This window comes from Pezoporus flaviventris, unplaced genomic scaffold, assembly GCF_033815535.1.
Source record: "Pezoporus flaviventris isolate CSIRO_AGI_PZ_B2104156 unplaced genomic scaffold, CSIRO_AGI_Pfla_v1 ptg000007l, whole genome shotgun sequence".
Taxonomy (NCBI): Eukaryota; Metazoa; Chordata; class Aves; order Psittaciformes; family Psittacidae; genus Pezoporus; species Pezoporus flaviventris.
Window position 1 is genome coordinate 67,986,045 of NW_026892555.1, and position 21,522 is coordinate 68,007,566.

General features: G+C 38.0%; 1 protein-coding gene across 13 annotated transcripts in view; it reads right to left on the reverse strand.

The window, feature by feature from the left end:
* Positions 1-21,522, reverse strand: part of FHOD3 (formin homology 2 domain containing 3) — a 373,977-nt gene that overhangs the window by 20,836 nt on the left and 331,619 nt on the right. For all 13 annotated transcript variants that reach the window (XM_061449104.1, XM_061449103.1, XM_061449102.1 and 10 more), the window contains 4 exons: positions 18,600-18,719; positions 17,959-18,120; positions 7,119-7,309; positions 4,897-5,089 (listed from right to left, as the gene is read on the reverse strand). In XM_061449104.1, the coding sequence (XP_061305088.1) occupies positions 4,897-5,089; positions 7,119-7,309; positions 17,959-18,120; positions 18,600-18,719 (666 nt within the window). The remainder of the gene's footprint in view (positions 1-4,896; positions 5,090-7,118; positions 7,310-17,958; positions 18,121-18,599; positions 18,720-21,522) is intronic.

Consider the following 21,522-nt stretch of genomic DNA (forward strand, 5'->3'; position numbering starts at 1 on the left):
GTATGGTCAAACCACGACAGAGTAAGAGGTAACCATGGTGCTGTTTATGCAATTGTAAGAGACATAAAAATACAAATTGTATAAGGAATTAATTCCTGACTCAATCAGCTTGCTTGTTTTTTTAGTGAACTGCATGTAGAACAGCCTGTGACTGTCAGTAGTGTACATAAAAAATGCTGATTTTTCTTAGAGAAGTTATGAACTGAAATTTCCCCTAACCCATCCTATAGAGAAATGATGAACTGAAACTATCCCAACCCATCCTATTTCTTTCCCTTGAGTCATGAGGTTGCTTGCCCACTTTCTGCCCTGTGGGAATCAAGAGCACTAGGAAGGAATCAGTCTCCTTTTTCCAGCTCTGTTCAGCACAGGGAGGTCTTGGCTGCTCTTCCTCCCAGTGCAGAGGTCAGCTTCTTGGCAATTCCTTTTCTCTACACTTAAGTACATCTAATTCCATTTTAAGACATGGCTTTTCAACTTCCAGTTTAACAGAGCACTCAAATCAAATGCTGAGTTGTCTCTGAATAGATGCTTACAGTTCTTCAGTAGCTGCTTAGTATCAGATCCTGGAAATTAGAGAGGTGCAGTTATCATTTATCATTCGAGGGCTTTCACCCTCTGTGACAGCAGGAATGTAAAAGTATCTTGACAGTTACACTACATAATGCAATGGACATATCAAAATATTGTGGCATATGGAGTGCTCTTACATTTGGGGATTTACAGGGAGTTAGGAAGGCCTTTAAAACTCTGTTCCCAAATGCCTGGGGAACTCTTCACTGGGTTATAAGATGCCCCACATGGAAGGTTCCCAAAGTAGAACAGTTTCCCAAGTATCTGGGCTTCTTGTTTCCATAATTTTCAGTTTCATTGCTTGTGAAGTACAAACATAGGCCAGAAATTTGATGCATTTTATATTTGTGGCTTTTGTTTGTTTTTTTAGAAGAAACATTCCATCAATTCTATTCTCCTCCCAAGTGTTACTAATACATTTTTTTGACCTTATCTCCATCTCAACTATGATTTCTGTCTGGGCTTGATACATTCTGTTCTAGAAACATTCATCATGAAAAATGAAAGCCTGATTTACTTTGGCCCTCAGCTTAGTTTCAGCACAATCTCCATAAGAAGATTAGCTGCGAGAGTGCTGAATAGTATATTAACATTACTTTTTAAGGGTATGTTTTATTCAAAGAGTGAGATGCTTATTTTTCTTTGGACACAGTGGCACTGACAGAAACATGGGCAGATGTTTTGCAGAGGGACCTTGGCAGGTATGTTCCCTTTACATTAAAAAGATCCATTTGTTTCTTTCCCAGGTGGCAGGAAGTCACACCATAAAAAAATTTGTCTGAAGAAGGCCACTGTTCGCTTTTTGGCATGAACAAGAAACAGAAGGGAGAATAATAGGCAGCAAGAACATACTTGTACTCTAATCCATGTGTACATCAATATATTAAATAAAAGGAGGAGAGCAAATTATGCTAAACAATATGCAAAAGGCACTCAAGAAAAGGTGAAACAGCAGAGTATACACATTACAAAGACTGTACTCCAAAAAAAGTGTATGATATTAATACTTTACATCAAGCTAGATTTGTACAGAGCAAGTCCTTATCTGCTGGCCTTCCTGCCCATTTAACTGAGCTAAAAGTGCTTTGCTGTGGACTTAAGTTTAGGGCAATGTGCTCCTCTGTTTGTAATATTACCAAAATTACTGAAAGAATATTGCGATAGTGAATGCTCGCAGGCACAAGATGTTAATTCTAAGAAAAAAAGACTGCTTGATTCTTCTGTCATCCAGTATTGGCTATTGCAGGACAATCTGAGAACTCCCTCCTTTGGTCTTATTTTTTCCTTTAGGCTAACATTTCTATGCAGTGGATTTGCTGTTTCAAAATATTATTTATATTACATAGCAATTTTGGAAGTGAGCAGAGCTTCATAAATCTGGGATACAGATGCTTATATTACCCACTATTATTAAAATTCATTACAAAGCTCAGACTTATATCTATAATTCCATTTTTTCTTATTTTGCTTGCTTGTCATTTTTAGTGTGCCTGAAGTGAGTGCTATCATTGGCCAAAGCCAGATATGAGGTTGCAGAGGCAGACAATTTTCCCTGTGAAACTGTGGCAACTCACTGTTCTCTTTTTTTTTTCCCTAATTCCTCCATCTTTCTCTCTTTTGCAGACAACATTCACCAAGATTTAAACTGACAGTGCTCCATCCATTTCAGCTATTAAAGAACATACAAACATAAAGATCTCTGTCGTCAAAGGCTGAAAGACTAGAAATATTCTCATTGTCTTTCTCAGCCCTACTCCATGTGAGCAGTTGCTAAAGCTGATGCAAGTTCTCCACGTATGGAGCCAGCAGAGTCTCTCTACACAAAAAGCCAGCACCCCTCTGCCATCCAAGTCTGCAGGGGGGACCATGGTTTAGGAGATACGTGCCTTCTTGTTAAGAACTGGCATGGTTCTGCCTTAATCCTTTCCCATTTTTGCTAAAATCCCTCTTCTTCTGCCTAAAGGCCACGTACTATAAGGTGATAAAAATGAGATCCTGAGGAAACTTTCTAAAGGACAGGGAGGTAAATATCAAATAACCATGCAATCCTTCTAAGTTACCAAAAGCAGAAATAAAAATTCCACAGGACTACTTCTTGTCTTATTAGAACTACTTTCTACTAAGTTTCTTTCCAATCTCAAGATCGGAAGTTTCTTCTACCAGTGTACTACAACTAGTTGAATACACTGTCAGTGCATTACTGATATCTCTTTCCTTTCCAATGCCTTCAAATATAAAACGCTATGAAAATCAAGACCAGGTACAAACCACAGCCAACACAAAACTACAATAAAACTCCCCTGTATCATCATTCTTCACACATAAATATCTTCCATCCTGCTGAGTTGGAAACTTGTTTTGAGGTAGATCTAACTTTGAAGTTCACAAAGGAAGCTGTGACAAATAGTCTGATGCAATTTTAATCCTGTTTTACCATGCATTGCAATCAAATGAACTGTAAATGCGACCGTATTGCTGGGCTACAGTTAAAGAGATTTAGGAAGTCCTGAAATAACCATATAGCCACCTGAATAATTCCCTTAAAGAACATCTCCATGAAGGGAATTTTAAAGAATGTGTAGCAAAAAATGTGGAGCTGTCTTTCTGGGGACCTGCAAGACATTTTTAGGTGGAACACTACCTTTCAGATGGCAACTAATTATTTTCAAATCTCAACACTAGCTTAAGACTGAACAAGACAACTTATTCCAACACTATTTTTTCCTGGGAAAGGCCTAGCTGTCTCCTTCCTTACATTTTCAGAATACAGCCACTTTCCCTGGCTCTGCTCCTCACTGACTAGCTGTCAAGCCCGAGCCTTCTGGCCTGAAAGGGTCCCTTCTCTCTGCTTCCTGAACTCAAATGCCAGTGATCAGATTTCCTTTTGCCTCCACATTTCCTGCAGCGACAGGACATAGAGAAGCTGTCTGTCCTGCCATAACCAGTTCTTCTGTACGGGTGATGCAGAAACACTACATGATACGGTAGGAAAACTGTAACTCCTTCTCAGTATTGTTTTAACTAATACTTATTGTTTAACCTAGTAAGTACTGAAGCTGAGGAAATGAATATTTTAATTTACCAATCTCTTTGGTTTAATGCTATCTTTTAGTTCCTCTAGAATATGTCAGGAAAACCAAGAAATAATTGAAGTGATCTCAGTTCCCCACTGGTAGTTTTGAAAACTTGTATGACTATATTAGACGCTTCACATAAAATAAGTGCCTCTTCCTTAACCTGAGGCTAGACCAAAAGGAAAATCTTCGGAGATAATAATACAGGTTTAATATTTTTTCTAGATGGGGCAGATTTCCAAATTTAAAGAGGATATTGCCAGGAAAAATGATCGTGAGTCAATGACTTAAATACAATCTCAATTTATATCAGTTTCAACACATATATATTTTTTTGACCCACACAGCCTGAGCCATAAACCTGTAATCAGCGTAGAGCTTTCCATGCCAAAGGCAGGGGTAGCTTCATGTGCAACGAACCACTCACATCTAATTGAGACTCCAGATTTGGATTTTGAGACAGCTGGAAACTTTTATTAAATACTGGCACTTCTTAAAACTTTATTTGGATTGAGCCAAACTACATCAACTTAAAAAAAAAAAAAAAAAGATTAAAAAAATCAAGGGGATTTTAAAGTTTACTATGCTGAGAAAACTAATCTTAGTTTAATTTATTCTATCAGCATGCGATCATACTTGCAATCAAAAAGTCTGCAAGGTAACAACTACTGTGAACATAAATTTGTCCGTTCTTTCAGAACCCCGAAGTAGTCTGTTCCCATAAAATTGGCTGCTCTGTCCTTTAAAGTTAAGAAGAAAATTGCTATGTGTGTGCATGCACATATATATATATACACACACACTAAAAACAGATAAAACACTGAGATTAAGGATTATATTACAATATTAAAAAATGGAGAAAAAATCCATTTCAATTCGGCTGTAACCATGTAAATGGCTACAATGCTATAATCTAAATGCTTTTTATTTTTCTTTTTCATATTCTTAGCTGATCAGGTATACATACAGCTCCTGGTGTTTTTTAGATATTTTGGCCACTGTCTGTGCAACACGCAGAGATGCACTTTTTGCATGCTTAATTTCAGTTTGCTCTCATTCTACTAATTGGTAAGGAAGCAAAAAACATACAGTCAAGGACCTGAAAGTTTTGTCTTCTAAGAGAGCAGAGTTCATTATTTACGGTAGCAGAACCTTTCAAGAATAAAAGAGTAACAGCACTTCATATATGACATTCACTGAAAGAAAGCTTTAAAACCCTGCACTGTGGGAGACATATTTTGCCACTTACATCTGTTATCATTTTCCCTCTGGTCTTGTTTCTTTCCCTGTGGTTTGCTCGTTTCTGTTTTTGCTGCAGAACTCGTTCCCTGGTGGTGCGGTATTCCAGAGCAAATTCACTGATGATTTTGCAGAATTTATTGATGTTCACTTCACGTATTGCATAAGGAGGATGGCCCATAAATAACAAAAATGAGTGAAACCTGGAAAACAGTGAGTTCATAAATGCAAAGGAAAAAAATCTTTATTGATGGTTTCTGGAAAATAAATAAATAATTAGTGAATCATTTATTACTTTATTAGCTCCCATCATTTCTTCTGTGCTACAGAATTTTCATGGATGCTTTGCATAACACTGGTATGTTTTATAATTAAAACCATGAAAGTCTAGTCTATGATAACTTCATCCCAGTCCACTTTCCCAGGCTGATGCAGGAGATTAAGATGTTTATGGAACTCCATCTACTTTACATGACTAATTTGGCATGTGAATGACCAATTTCATGTCAGTTATAGAAAAAATATTTATTAAGTTTCAATTCTATTTATTTGTATTAAGCGACTTCAAAGAGGCTGTTACGATGTTGGGGAAAGTCTAGACAAGAAGAATGCAGATTTACAGGCTAGCAAACACAAGAAGAAAAGAATTTCTGGTTCACAAAACTGACCATAAAATTATATTATCTATTAAGGACTTTAGTTTGGGATACTCTCAATTCACAGTTTTACTGCTTCTGTGGAATTCAGAGCTTTTGCACTATTTGCCACTTTTACTATTGCTTCTATACTGTATGATTTACAATAGTGCACTGAATGTTTAAAAATGTATGGGAATTCCTTTTAACTGCATCTGTGTCCCTGATAAGAATATGTCTTCCCAGTCCTAGAAAGATGCAAGTACATGGACACATTTTTTGAGAACTATAGTAGTAGCTTTAGGACATAATAGGAAAGTAAATTTTTTTCTTGTTTTTACAATGCATATGGTAAACACAACCAAAAACTGGTGAATTCACTTCCCTTTCACTGCAGTTAGGATTTCTGCTTACTTATGACAGGAAAACTAAATCATGAAAACAAGAGGAAGAGCTGAATGAACTTCTCAAGCATATATCCACAAATATGTCCAACTGTGTCTAGTTCTGGGCTTCTGAGTTCAAAAGAGACAAGGAACTACTGGACAGGGTCCAGTGGAATGCTATGAGGAGGATTAGGAGACTGAAGCATCTCTCTTATGAGGAAAAGCTGAGAGAGCTGGGCCTGGAGAAGAGATGACTGAGAGGAGATATTAACAATGCACACAAATATGTTAAGGGTGGGTGTCAGGAGGATGGGCCCAGACTCTTTCCAGTCGTGCCCAGCAACAGGATAAGAGGCAATGGACACAAACTGAAACACAGAAGTTTCATCTGAATTTGAGGAAGAATTTCTTTACTGTGAGGGTGTTGGAGCACTGAACAGGCTGCCCAAGGAGTCTGTGGAGTCTCCCTTTCTGGAGACATTCCAAACCTGCCTGGACACATTCCTGTGTAACATGCTTCCGGTGAACCTGCATTAGCAGGGCTGTTGGACTAGATGATCTCCAGAGGTTCCTTCCAGGCCTAATGGTTCTGCGATTCTGTGAAATCTGGGATCATTTGGTATCCAGATCCTAATTTTGACCACACAATTTAGAAATTATTCAGAAGTTGGACAATCTCTCAACATTTCACTAATAAGCAGGTACATAGATAAATTACTCAGTTGACTTAAGCTATATTTATGAATCTGAAAATAAAAAGCTCAGGTGTATTGCGTAAGTATCATGAGTATCCACATTTAAAGGCGCTACAATTACTGTTAACTCCACTGGATGAAACTAAACCCAAGAGCAAGTTCTAAGGAGAGGAATCTTCTGCTGTGTAGGAGTAAAACACATAGTTGTAGATCTTACAAATAGGTAGGAGTGGTGCTGCATATAGAAAAATTCATTATACAAGACTCATTTCAACCTCTGCATATGACAAATTTGTCATTAGAACTTAATGTTTTGGGTTTTTTTGCTACAGGCTGATTTTGTTTATCAGACAGAAACGGTAGCAGTCATAAAGCTGGTAGCTTTTGGAGTTAAAAGACCTGGTAACATTGCTTGCTGAAAACACTTATACAAAAGCATATTTATGCTGTCATAATTTATAATTTTAGAAAGTCATTTAGTATCAAGATATTGCTGTCACCAATCTAATTCTGTACCTGTTAATTATTCTTCTATGAACAATCTTCAGGATTATAATTCTTTCTGCACAGTCTTTAAGGAACTCAGACATTTTTTGCTTCAGAGTTGGCTTCATTTCATGCTTTGCTATAGCCTTCAGGTGATCCCACGATGCTTTGCACCGCCTTTCCATCTGACACAAGTTTTCCTGGAGTTGCTCAAAGTCAACCTGAAAAATAAAGAAAAGGAAAGAAAATGTAACACTTTAAGCAAAAACACTGTGGTAGCATCCTTGGATGTCTGTACAGTGCAATATATGTGTAAGAAAGTGTCAGCACACAACATTAATTCACATTATTAATTACTATTACCAAATAATTAAGAAATAGCTTCCTCGATTGCACTTGTCTAGACATGAAATATCACTTAAGAAAAACTGAAAACAAATAAATACCCATATACATCTAAATTTTGTTTCAGTCTTGGAGGCCTAGCACTAAAGGAAGAGACAATAAAATATTGTGATAGGTTTTTTCCTTGGCTAATAACTTCATGCCTGCACCAAGCAACTGCATGACTCAGTTATTTCTGAGGTAATACAAATACTTTCTTTTTTGTTAGTCCTTTTCTCTACTACTCATAGCTTTTTATACCCTGTTTACTGCTCACTGTTGTTCCCAGCCAACACTTCTCCAATTTAGGAAGCACTTGGATCTCTTCCATAGCCATGCACTGACTTTTTAATAGATGATCTACTTCTAATCACAAAATTCACAGGCCAGAATTTTTTAAAGCTCTACTGAAAGTAAGTGTTGTTTAGTGATCTCAGCACTAACTTTCATCCCTTGATATACAGTACAAATTTGCTGGCTTATAGCAAGATCATATAATGCCTTTGAAAGTCTCTCAACACAGTTAAACGAATGACTGCATCCAACAGTAACATTCATCAGTACAGAAGCCAATGCATTCCCCAGAAGGTGAGAGAGAGCTTCTCCTTTATTCATCAACCAAAAAAGGTGTTCAAGTAGCAACGGTCTACAGAAGACATTCAGGATGTGCTGCTAACGACTGGACAGAGTGCATTAATGACCCAGCCACAGCACACAACAGATGACATAGTAAAACTATTCAACATGTTCTTGAATTCTGAGGGAAGGAAAAATTTATTTTACAATACCACTTCACAGTTCAGATGAACTCAAGCTATAAAATACAGATTTAGCTCACAGACTCTAAACACGTCAGTGTTTGGGATGTTAGTCTGGTACTCCAGCTAATTCCTTAATGCTAAATGAAAACCAGTGTCAGAAACAGGTTTTATTTCACTCTTTTTAGCTGTGTGCAGTATCCACTGCTGAGACCTATACTGAGGATAGCCATAAGAAATGCATTATTATTATTAAAAAGCTCCTGGTATTGATTTGATTTGTTTTTGCTGTGATTTATAAAGTGATGAATTTTTCCTCTTCACAAGGAAATAAAAACATCCTTTGATCCATTCTGCTATTCAGAAGAGCCCTGCAGGCGGAGCAGCTGTGGGGTTTTTGTTTTCCTTACATCCATATCAATGCATATGGTGTTTTCCAGGTCAGTATTTTCACTGTTGATGATAAACACATTGCTGCTTTACAGATGGCTTATGTATATATACACATATAAAACACACATGGGGAAAAATACTAGCATTCCTATTAAGAAAAAAAAGCCAAGAGGAGGTATTTCTAGGTCTTAACTAATAAGAATTATTCAACCCAGTTGGGGAAGTCTCTCAGCCCCTACAGCAGATAAATTTAATTTTCTGATATTTTTTCTGACAGCTTTCACTGAAAAAAAAATGGATTTTAATCTATTAAAAAAACTGTTAAGTTCAAGAGATATTGCTGAAAAACAACGTATCTGCAGGTAAAAGATATGGCAAATTCCCTACCCCTTGAAATCTTCTAGCAGCCAGAGCATTCCCAAGAATGGGCAGTTCCAGCAAGGACTGGGGATGGCAGGTCGGCCTAAGGGTTGCACAGGAATGCTTTGAGCACAGAAATTCAGATCTCTGGGGAAGTCCTAAGAAGACTGTAGCAAGGAGGATGCCAACTGAGTTCCCCTGGAACTGAGCATTCCTCTGTGAAATGCAGGTGGCTGTGCTTGTTAACTCCTGAAAGGATTAAAGTAGGAAATCCAATACAGGATAACGTACCTGCACATTCCCCACATGTGAAGAATTAAAAATCAATTTTTTTCAGAGACAACCAGATACCCCACCTGTATTTCATGAAATGCTATTTCATCAGTGCAAATTTTGCAGGTAGACACAGAATCTACTGCATTTCAGTCTGCTCTAGGTCTTACATGCAAGGAATTAAGTGAAGCTTCTTCACACAGGATATACCATACAACATCCCTGCCCGTTACCCAATGTGTAGAAACTGCCCCCCCAACAGAGCACCACACAACAAAGCTAAGTCTTCAAATCTTTCTAAAAAAACCCAAAGCAACCAAACAAAAAGACCAGCATTTATCAGCCTGCTGACAAGATTTTTCCTACTAAATCGTGCAGAAGTGAGATTTTCCAGTGTTTAGGCTCGGCTAGCTCAAAAGGAAAATTCTCAAGTTAAAAATATCTGGACTCTCTCCTAGCAAACATCTCAAAACATTTGATAGCTTGCAGCTTGAGTACTACCTGCACGACATTTCAAACCACAGAAAGCAAGCTTCTGCCCCTTCTTCTTACAACAGCAATAGCACTAATGTGATGCTCTCCAGTGGGAAACAGTGTTATGTGACAAGCACAGTCACCCTCACTGTATCTCCTCTCTCTGTAATTTACATACCTTGCCCTTATGTTTCCTTTTTTAGTTCAGTGTTGATGCTCAGATAAGAAATTAGCCATAAAGCTCTTAGCACATTAAAGCCAAAGATCCACTGAGTGACCACTGATCTAACTGCACTCTCCTGCAATTGCAGACACTTGTACACAGGATCCAGGCGTAAAAGCAGTCACATTGTTCTGCAATATCCTAATTTCTTTTTTAGCAATTTTTGATGTTATTGTTGTTCTGTTTAGAATGTCTTCTAACACTTGAAGTGTTATATACAAATATAACAGTAATGATGATAAATGATCCCTCAACTAAGTGTTCCTATGATCAGAAGAAGAACTTGTGTGAAGCAATAATGACAATTATTATATCTAACATATACAGAGGGAACAAGAAAATAATACCATACTAACATAGATACATAATACCATACTAACTCCCTGCCAGTCCATAGAGCATTCCCAAGGGAGCATGGATTGTACCTTTCTATTTACGGGCTTATTTCCAACAGTTTCTTAAAAGAATGCTGCAAAAGAGTAGCAAGACATGATTCCTTTTTATTTTCATTCTTTCTTGAAAGGAAAAATGCACCAATTCTTGCCTGCAGCTGTAAGGTCACACTGGGACTAACATGGAATTCAGATGAATCGCGGCTCCAGGAGACTTCAGCATAAGAGGTGCTCGGATGAGAACTGCTGTGGTGTTATTCTGTTTTGTAACAATGCTAAACTGAGTAAAAGGAAGTGCTGGATAGCAATGTACAGATATTATGTCTGCTCCCAGGATTCGGAGGAAGGTGGAAGTACATATTCTTCTTTTTCCTCTTCAGTACATATGTGTACAAAATGCATGCAGCTTGCTTGGTCCTGCTTACCGTTACCCTCTGCTACAACTTTAAAACCAAATCTCTTCTTTTTCCTCAGGCAAAAGAATAAGCACTCTTAGACTGGTAAGCAAAATAAAAATCTCTTTTCTTTCAGACACTATGTAATGTTTATTTTCATTTGTAAACCGATTTAGAAAAAGAAACTTTTTAAGTGCTCCTGGGATATATTTGATATGTTCCTCCTTTCTCCTGCCAGGTTCCTCTCCATTCACAGCCACACCAGCTGTAAAATATTCAGAACTCTTTGTTATTTATCTGTGAGATCTTTTTCTAGGCCCACTCGTCAGTTTTCTGAGAGGTGCCTTTGTAGACACTGTTGCATTGGAGTGGACTGGCCAAAGACAGTCTATCCAAGTAGGATTTAAAGTCTAGTTTACAAGACACAAGCCCTGCAGGGTCAGCCTCATTCAGGACACCACTGCCATAAGTCACTAATGGGCAGCTTTAAAAATCAAAATAAAAATCTGTTTTTCAATTTAATGCAGCAACATATTTTGCACAAATAACACTCAGACCAAGAACAAACCTTCCAACCACATGCCAGCAATGCCAGCACTCATTTTAATCCTTTTGTATCATTATTTATTGCTTGCTACCATAGTAACAAATGACTCTGCCATAAACAACAACACTTAACTGGGCTGAGAATTCAATATTGCGCTATAAACCCACTGCCCCAAATGAATTCTGCATGGCTAGTTTTCATCTGACTCAAAAACTACCACCACCATCAAATAGCTCAACGTTTCTTCCCTGCCCATTCAGGTGCCATGAACACTGCTCCTTTAAAAGGTCTGTTTGTTTCAAGTTCAACTCCATGCTGTACATCCAGTATCACAGCTGGGTATTCAAGTTAAAAAATTTCAAACTCATGAAATACTAGACCATGCCCCTGTCATTCAGGCAGGACATATATCAGAGAGCCTTTCTGGTTATACTAAGGTATAACACAAACCGCTATTGCTACCACCAATAATAATAATGATAAGGGAAATAACAAGGGAAGAGAATATGATACCACCCGCCGAAATGAGCCAGACCGAGCAGAGTGCCCTTCTGGGTAACTCTCAGTTACCTCCACGGGCACGACATGCTGTGGTATGGAATACCTCTTTGGTCAGTTTGCGTCAGGTGTCCTGTCTCTGCTTCCTCCCAGCTTTTCCTCCTCCCTGGCAGAGCATGAGGCTCACAAAGTCCTTGGTCAGACTAAACATCTGAGCAGTAACTAAAAACAACGGTGTTATCAGCACTGTTCCCAGGCTGGAAGTCAAAACCACAGCTCTGCACCAGCTACTTAGAAGGAGAAAAAAATGACCGCTACTGCTGAACCCAGGACAATTCCCTGGGGCGGCATGTACAGTTCCAGGTATGCATGGCTATACACATCAAACAAACAAGCGGCTGTGAGATAACAGGTCATTTAAGGTCATTCATCATGCCCTTATCTGGAATGCGCTTTACACATTAGATCTCCTCTAGTCTCTGGGCTAAGCTCTACTGCTACTCAGAGTACAAAACTGTCCTAAAGTCAAAGATGCTGCACCTGATCATGCTCACATTTCCTGCCTCCTGTATTTACATTCAGCCCTTGAACAGTTTAAAAAGTGTTGCAATTGGATGGAAGTAAAAAAAAACCCAAACCAAATAAATGAAACTGGTGAAGCTGAGGTTTCTGCTTAAAAAGCACTTCTTTTCAAAATCACTGTAAATTATCCAAAGTTTTGTTCTGAAGGCAAATGAATAACTTGTAGGTGCAGCCTCAGTATCTCCGTATGAGTTTTCCATTGCCTGATACTATATTCATTTTTACTGCTACAGCTTGTTTCTTTTAGGGGTGAACATATCAAATCCAGATATTTTCTAAGACCTGGATGTTTGCATTTTTATCCTGCCCACAAGGTGCGTTAAACAGATGGCTGATGCTTTTATAATGGCAAAAGTTGCCTTAACTTCACAATAAAATGACAACTATTTTATCACACATCATAGAAAGATATACTTAATCACAGACAAAATCTTTCTCTCTTCAAAGTTCAAGATAGTTTCTGCAGCAGACCACAGCCGAGTCTGAACTGTTTACAATGTAGGGTCAGACCATTCATTCTCACATTATTACAGGGATGTGTTCTGGCACGGAACACAAAATCTTCCTCTTTTCCTGAGTTGGTTCAAAGCCAAAGGAAATTCTGAGAATCGCTCCTTGCAAACACACTGTCATCTGAGTACAGCGACCTTCTGTGGCGTATGTTCAAAACGCTGTCTCCTCCAGCATTTCCACACTGCCTTAAGTCTTGTGACACTCAGTGAAGCATCCCAAGACCAGTGTTAGTCCTACTTTCACTCTGTTGGTCATACGTTTAAGTGAAATAGATGCCAGCTCTCAAAAGCAAGCAAAATATAAAGGAGGCTCTGTCCAGACATTCCTAATCCTAGGGTAAGAGGTGGCATCCTGCCAAAATAATTTTGGAAATAAGAACACCTGCATCAATACACTAATTAAAAACTAAAGGACATAAGTGCTTACTGAGGTGTGACCAGCTGAGCCTACCCTCAGCATTTCTCTCTGAACATGGAAATGCAGTTTAAGGCCTCAAATCAGTATTTTACATTCCCACTTCATTTCAGTTCTTAAGCTATCTACAATAAACATACCAATATGGGATCTTTCTGCAGATGCTGTATGTGCTCCCACACTCTGGGATGAAGAGGAACCATACCAGTTAAGTCATGATATAGGTCCCTTCAGATGGTGTTACAGCACCTGCAACACTATTTGCAGTTAGAACATTACTGAAACATCACAGTGCGGTCAGGCACACGTACTAAATTTCATTTGCCCTCTTTCAGATAAAGCCTTGAAGTCCCATTTGCCACTGAAGATCCTTCCCCTCAGCCCAGTCTGCCCTGCAACTAGCAGGATCTGCCTTACCCTGCTCTGTCTTCATCTCTGCACCCGCTAGCTGATGCCAGGAACTGGAACAGCTGTAGCAGTCCTTGCAGCTGGCACCACAAAGAATGATACAACTGTAAGAAACTTGCATCCCCCAACCCTTTTTTTTTCCCCGTGGAAAATAATTAGACTTTTGGCATTTATTTGTTTGAATTAGGGAAACATAGGGAAAGCATACTTGAATGAAAATTGCACACAAATACTTCCTGTGAAGTAAGACGAGAAATCCTACTGAATCAGCACAGGAGGCAGCATGATCTTCTCTCCTTTCTCTGATTTCCAGTGTAGCAAGCAGAAGCTACAGCATGCCAGATACTTGTTTCAGACACTTCCTTGCTACCCCCAGCTCCTTGCCAAGCACCTCGGAGGGCAGCTGCAGGCTTCCTTCTCCCTTGTGTATGTCTTAGTCTCGTCAGGACTTCTTTTCTACCCACAATCCTTGCCCCTTCCCCCGTGCTGTTAACATTTCCTACTGCTTACTTTCAAAAGCTTCCTGCTTCTCTCCTGCCTAGTATGTGCCGATAACCAAAGCGTTCTGCTGCAGGGGTTAAAAAACAGCCAGAAGTTTGGTATCTTGTAAGTAAATGAAAATTAGGTTAAGAAAAGGACAATTACTAGTTTAGTCTATGGAGCAGGTCAGCTTTCATATGCATGGGGAAGATACTTTTGGGGTAGAGAGAGAAGATGAACTTTTTTAATAAGAACGTATTTTTATTAACTAACAGGGAAGAGACTAGTGCTGATGCAACCCCTCCTTGACGTACTGATAAGGAAATTTCTAGGAACAATACTGAGTTTAACTGCAGAAACCTGGGGGTCTGCTTCAGTATTAGGTATATCAGTCCTGGTACAGGTCCAGTGAATAAACAACTTGCAGTATGTTGGGGGGGAGGGAGGGAGAGGAAAAGAAAAGAAAGGGAAGTACTTTAAATCATGGCATGCTAAACAATCAGTACCCTGCACAATCTTATATACTCTTATACAACTATGAATACTTTTTCTTTATCTAGAATTCTTTTTTTTGTAATTTTTCCACTTGTGTCTGCTTCTCTTTTGCCATTTATGACTTCAGTCCTTCAACAAAACCCACAAGTTTTGCAATAGCTGTACCATTTTGTTTCTGGTCTAACTCCTTTCTGGTGAGGCAGCCTATTTTTTTTATGTTTTTTCATTTCATGACCTAAGACTCAGGAAATTTTCATATGATGCGCATCTCAGGGGAAGGGGCATCTCTATTTATCTACAGGATGGAAACTGCTCAGTCTTTGTGGTTTCTGAAAGATGTTTGTAGACAAAACGGAGCTCAAAATACAGCCTAATCCACAGTGAAATATTACTTCTCCTTTCCTGTCAGCTTTCCTAAACCAAGATTTCGCCTCGTCTATGAACATTCCCTTAAAGAAGGGCAGCTTGGATGGCTTCCATGTCCTAACTCTTTGATTTGTGGCAGTTAAGATCGAGTGGGAATAGAGTTTGTTACAGTAATCCATCAGTGGTATAACACATGGAGGAACATCCCAAGGAGGGAGACCTTGGGCATCAAGGGGAAGGTTAAGGCTATAATTTCTCTTAATGTGATTTTGTCTGGCCTTTTCAGAGTTTCATCCGCTTTGGGCAGGGCCACTAGATCAGCAAACCACAGACTGAAAGACTGTGCTCAATCTTGCATGCTCTTAGACCTAAAAATTGTTTATAAGTGACAGCATTAGGTTAAGCTTTCTTACACTTTCTAAGAGTGAAAAATACAAGATTCACTTGAGAGTACACCATACACAGTGGTGTGGATTTTGGAAAACAAAGGTTCTTCCTTTTTTTATGGTAATTTGAATTTTAGTGATTAATTTGGTCCCAATCTAAAACTAAAGTGAAATAACTTCTTAACAAAAAGAAGAAGCAGGAAAGTAGAAACCAATATAGTGAAATGTTAAGAGAATAAGAATCAAAGGGAAAAAAAAAAAGACAAAACCAAACCCTTCCAAACATGAGAGAAACCAACCACAGTGAATGCAATAAAACAGAGCCTAAACATAGGCTGTGCAAGAGGAAAATTAGGCGAAGAGAGATGGAATCCAAAGAGCAAATATCTATGGATATAAAACAAAAGCCACAAATTCCTTTATGGAATCCAAAAAAAAAAAAAGAAAATATGTAGGGGGTGCTGCATCACTGGGGATGAAAAAACTGAAGACAAAAGACAGGCAAGGAAGGATGTTGGGGAGAAAACTATTCTGGTAGCTGATTTTTCTGTATTTTATTTTTTGATAAAAGTGAATTAATAGCAAGGTTTGAAGACTTGATAAAAACAAACGTGTTGGAGGAGGGTATCTTACAAAGCACTAAACTAGCAGAAGACAAGAATTCTGACATCAAATAACATAAGGAAATTGAACCACTGGCTGAATGGGCATGCTTTCACTACACTTAGTAACTTTAAGAGTCAGAGAATAGCAAAGTTTCGTCTATCTTTACAAGAGCAGCAAGTTTGATTCAGGAGACTGCAGAGCTCCAAGCTTTATCACTGTACCTGGTAACCTGGATGAATAACAGGAATTTAAATACATCAGTCACTACATTCTGAGTATGTTTATAAAATAGTGGACAGGTAAGAGCAAGTAAAGAAAATCAGACTTCTAAAATTTTACAAGACCCTCATGGAAGGCCACCTATGAAGTGTGAGGTTAAGAGAGCAAAAGAAAAGGAATACATATTGATTCTCATCTGATGACAGGGTGAACAGCAGGTGTCTCATCATTTGTACTTTATAATTCAAAATTATCTGGAAAACAAGGAAGCAGATTGAGAGAGTAAAATGTACAGATGGCAGGAAATTATGTAGATTAGTCCTTATTTAAGATTATTAGGGAATTGAGAGATAAGCAGTAAATCTGTTTCAGCAGATCATGTTCATTACCGTAGATCACAATGAAGAGCACACTGCAGGCAGTACCAAACTCCTTTCCGCACTGGGCTGAGTTCTGAATTGCCTGATCAGCTCAGAAGGCTGCCTGAATGTCCTTGTGAACTGCCCAAAGACAACTGGTGTCAAAAGGATACCAACAGTCAAAAACCACAAAGAAAACCTCAGGACAGCTAACAAAATATAGCACAAAAAGAACAGGACAATATAGTAAGCATACAACATTTGTAAGAAGAGGATGGAATACTGTGTTTGCTATTGTTTAACCCATTGTAAAGAGTAAGATGGAGAAGTGTGGAAATGATCTCAAAAAGGAAAAAAAAATAAATGGATTATTTGAGATTCAGACACAGTTCTGAGCGCCTGGTTTTATTTCATCTTGCACTGAACAGGATGATGGAACAGATGACTTTCAGAGGTCCTTTCCAACCTAAGTTATTCTATGAAATAGAGTGATAAAAACCAAAGTTTTGACTGTTCAATATATTCACACAGTAAATCCTGGAACTGGAAAATTCAACAGCAGCCAAAACTAGATTATGACTTCACTGTCATAAGAACTGTGCAAGGAACCAAAATAAGATTGAAGTTTTGCATTTAAAAAAAAATTGTATTATTCAGGATCATGTTGTCCTTTTCCCCCGACAGCCAACAAGGTGCTAGCAACAGTAATAAATCATCTGCTTACCAAGCTGAGCCATTGACCGGACCTATGCATTAGCCAAGGGAATGCCACTTCTTAAAAACAGGTGCTGCTACAAGTTTCCTTTACTTCCAGTTATCTTCCCTAACTCCTAATCACAGAAATTATTGTTCGGAGGAGGACAGAAAATGAGTAAAAATATTTCAAGGACACTTTAATTCTGGAAATAATTTTATTACCAAAAAAGACCATTCCTTCCACTTAAAATACAATTAGTATCTGCCTTAAAAAAAAAAAAAAAGATTCCCCAAACCACAGAATAAAGAAATTTGAAGATATTGGACAGATAAAGTTTTAACCTGAAAATAGGTTCTAATAGTTGCATACATTATTAATAATGTATATAATATTAAAAGGGTTGTGATAACGAGGCTGCCTGTTAGTGTATTGTTAAGGAAACTACCTGACAATCAGAGATGAAGCTCAGAAGAGAGTGCTGGCATCTTTGAAATTCAGTGCGAACAACACAATGAATCCACATTCATAAAAAGTGCTGTGACCAAAAAGCAAAGATTCAAATAAAATCTTAAATATTTCACTTTAAAGAGTTTTTCTTAAAAAAAACACACACACACATATATATATATATTTACCCACTAGACATACCTTGGCTGACCTAGTAATGGCCCCGATCTCTGAATAAAGATCAGTACTGTCTGGGAACTTTTCGACCACCATAGTGCAGACATGGTGCAGGAGGGACTGCTTGTGCACTGTGTCCTTGACTTCTGGAACCTTCTCGAGGTAGCTCAACTCAAAAGCTTTGGCCTGTAAGGGGGAAAAAAGGAAGAAGTGAAAAAGAAAAATATTTACTCCTTCCCATGCAGATTACTAGACAAAAATGATTACCGAGTAGGGGCAGAGGGGAAGAAAGAAGAGGAAGAGTCTTACAGGAGAAGGAATTTACTGCTTTTACTTATTTTTAAGTTGTTGAAGAATAGGCCTAAAAATCAGTCCATCTGCAGTGAAATGACTCATGACACACTTCTCACAATTAGAATGGGAAGCATCAATATTGAACTCAAGGGAGTTATACCAGAAGGGTGCCTAGAGCCACATTTCCTTCAGGTTATACTAAAAGAGGAAAAGAACAACCTGACACACAATAAAAAGACAAAACAGATTCTTTTTTTCAGATTATTTTTCTGGTTAAAAATAAATACTGGGTTGCAACTGTCGTAACAGTTTTGACTTCTGTGTTTCTGAGGGAAAAAGGTGCAGGTGAAATGCTGGGGTATCAGACTTACGTTGGTTCCATTCAAAAAGTTGCCAATGGCTAGCAGAGTAGAAAGGATAAATCCCAAAGTTTTATTGTGCTCTAGTTGGTCCATTCCTTCCTTCAGGTCTAGAAGTGGCTCTGCAACTTCCTGCCATGAGAAGAAAACCAAGAAAGTGATGGCTGCAGTTGGCTATAGCTGCTTTAAGTTTTTAATTCTATGGTTTAGATTAATTACTGAAAAAAGCTCTGAGCTGGCATCTTGCAGAGTGCAAACTGGCCATGTGTGCTGGCTTTCTTCCATGTTTCAGCTAATAAATCACATGCAAGGAGAGAAAAAAAACCAAAACAACCCAAAACATAAAATAGTTTCCTAATGTTGTTTTTTATGTATGCAATTGCCTCACTTGTCCTGGGGATTATTCTCTGATTCTAAACGGGAAAGAAAATCAGAAGGGGCTGCTGCATTGGAGTTTCATGCATGAACATCCCCCTGCCCCAAATGATAAAAAAGCTTCTAATAAATAAAGTTCCTAATCATTGAAAAACTAATAAAAAAAGGTTAAACTTGGCATTTGTAGCCTGACCCTAGAACTTTCTTCCAATGATGGCCACCTCTGAGTTTTAGATGTGTTTTGTGCTTGTGTGACTTTAAAACTGAAAAAAAAAACCCAACTCGCTACTGTAAACATCAAGCTTTAGAAGCGTTCTCATTTTAATCTTTGAACTCAATGCATCTTCCATTCACACATGTTGTCTGAGTACAGGTATGTAAACTGATAAGGCTTGAAAACATAAATTCTGTTCCATTACCTCGAGAAGTGAACTACACACGGGAGAGTTTCAAAGGAAGAGAATGAGGGTAATTGAGTTGACAGAGTTTATTTCCATGTCTTTGTGTGAGGCCCACGGCTATTTATTTTGTATGCACAGTAACAGTTCACATTGTTTCTATCTCCAAATACCATCCTAAGCATCTGTGAGCAGCATTCTTTTCCCAAATTGCTACACTCTTTACGAGCCAAGAAGCCAAAATTAAGCTGTTATTTCAGACCAAGGGGCAAACCAGCCGAGAACTTCACCTTCTTAGAGAAATACAGTAGGTCATTCAACAACTGTAGTGCTATTTTACCATAACTAAGAGCACAAAGATAAAAGAAACAGACATTTCTAGTCACTAAAGAACAATGCATCCCTTGAAAAGAGAAAGAAATATAGCAAATTCAAGACAAATTAAGAGATGGCATAGTGAGCAACGTAATTTTTATATCAGAGGAGAGGTACTAAATAATCCAAGACTTTATTAAATTGAAACTAAAATCGATAAACTGTTGCACGTATTTCTTTGAATTGATTTAAAGTCAGGGCTGATTTAGTTGTTTTGTTCAACTGAATCAAACTGTTCTGCATCTGTACTTTGAACACAGGCTTTTGAACTATTTTACTTGTATCAATTTGCAACCTGTTAAAAAAAATCATTCCTAAAAGGTTAAGTTAAAATATTCTGAAGGTGAATAAAAAGATAACATTGAAGGCTTCCAAAGCAGGCCATGCTGTAGCCCTTCATTTAGCTATTTACATGTAAGTTATGCAAGCTGAGACTATGTTGCATAGAGTACACACTTATAAATAATCTTTATTTTTTATTTTATTGTAGCACTAAAACCCAACACAAACCAGTGTATAATCAGATGAAATACCTATTCTTGCTTCCTATAAAACTCACCTTCCATATAAAGAGAGTAGATGCATACTGCAGAGCTACTGCATATCCTTAGATACCTTGTATCCTTATTTATCACATATTTATTTTTCACCTAAAAATTATACTTGAATGAAATTTGAGGATTGGTCCAGAATTTCTGGCTGCAAGATATCTGATAATACCTGATGAATGCTTGATGCACATGCACAAATGAGCTCAACCATATGCATGCAATGAATCCACTGGTCCTGGGACAGGAAGGATGTAGCACACATGTTCTGCACAGCTGATCTGACACATGCACTGTTAGCAACCTGCTACACTAGCATTAAGCTCAGCTAACTAAACCTCTACAACTTCATGTCATGCTTTTCTGGGAAGGGTAAAATCTTGGCTGGGATGAGAACTTTGAGATGACCAAAATGTAACTTGCCATGCTTGCATTTAATTAAGTCTGGCCTGCATAAATTATCATACCCTTTTTAAACAACAGAAAGTATCAGGATGACACTGTAAAACTTAAAAAGCTCTGATGCAGTTTACAAATTTTCAGACAGTTCAAGCATCACCCAGAAGTACAATCTTTTTGAACACTTATTTCAGACCAAGAGGCAAAATAGCCAAGAACTTCACTTGCTTAGAGAAATACAGTGGGTCATTCAACAACTGTAGTGCTATTTTACTATATATAAGAGCACAAAGATCACACAGCACACTGTCCCTAGGGAGACTGAAATCAGGAATAATCTTTCTCCTCAGAAGAGAAACTGAAACAAGTCTTTTTCTTTACAATTTCTACTTTCTGAGCTCTACACCTGCTTATATTAATTTATGATCCTTTAAAGTTGTCAGCAATAAGGATATATTTGCCCACAGTGACCTTAAGAAAAAAAAATATTATTTAGGACAACTAAAGATTCTATTTCTTTTTCTAAGACCCTTAAATTCCCTTTGGGATAATGAAAATTGACGTCATCCACATCATAATAGTTTAGTACAAAGAACTGGTAGTAATAAAGTGTAAATTCTCATAGCAATCAAAAGTCTGAAAATGAAGATTTAAAATTGAAGCTCTTTTTTGTCTATGACTATAGCGAGAATAACTATTGTGCCACTGATAACCTTCAGTAGGCATACAGCACCTTAGGTACATATTAAAGTTTTAAAACAGTATACACGTTATAAAACAGATGATTGGAAAAGAGCTTTCTTTTTTATTTTCTGAAAAGACCAAAGAATGACCATCCAT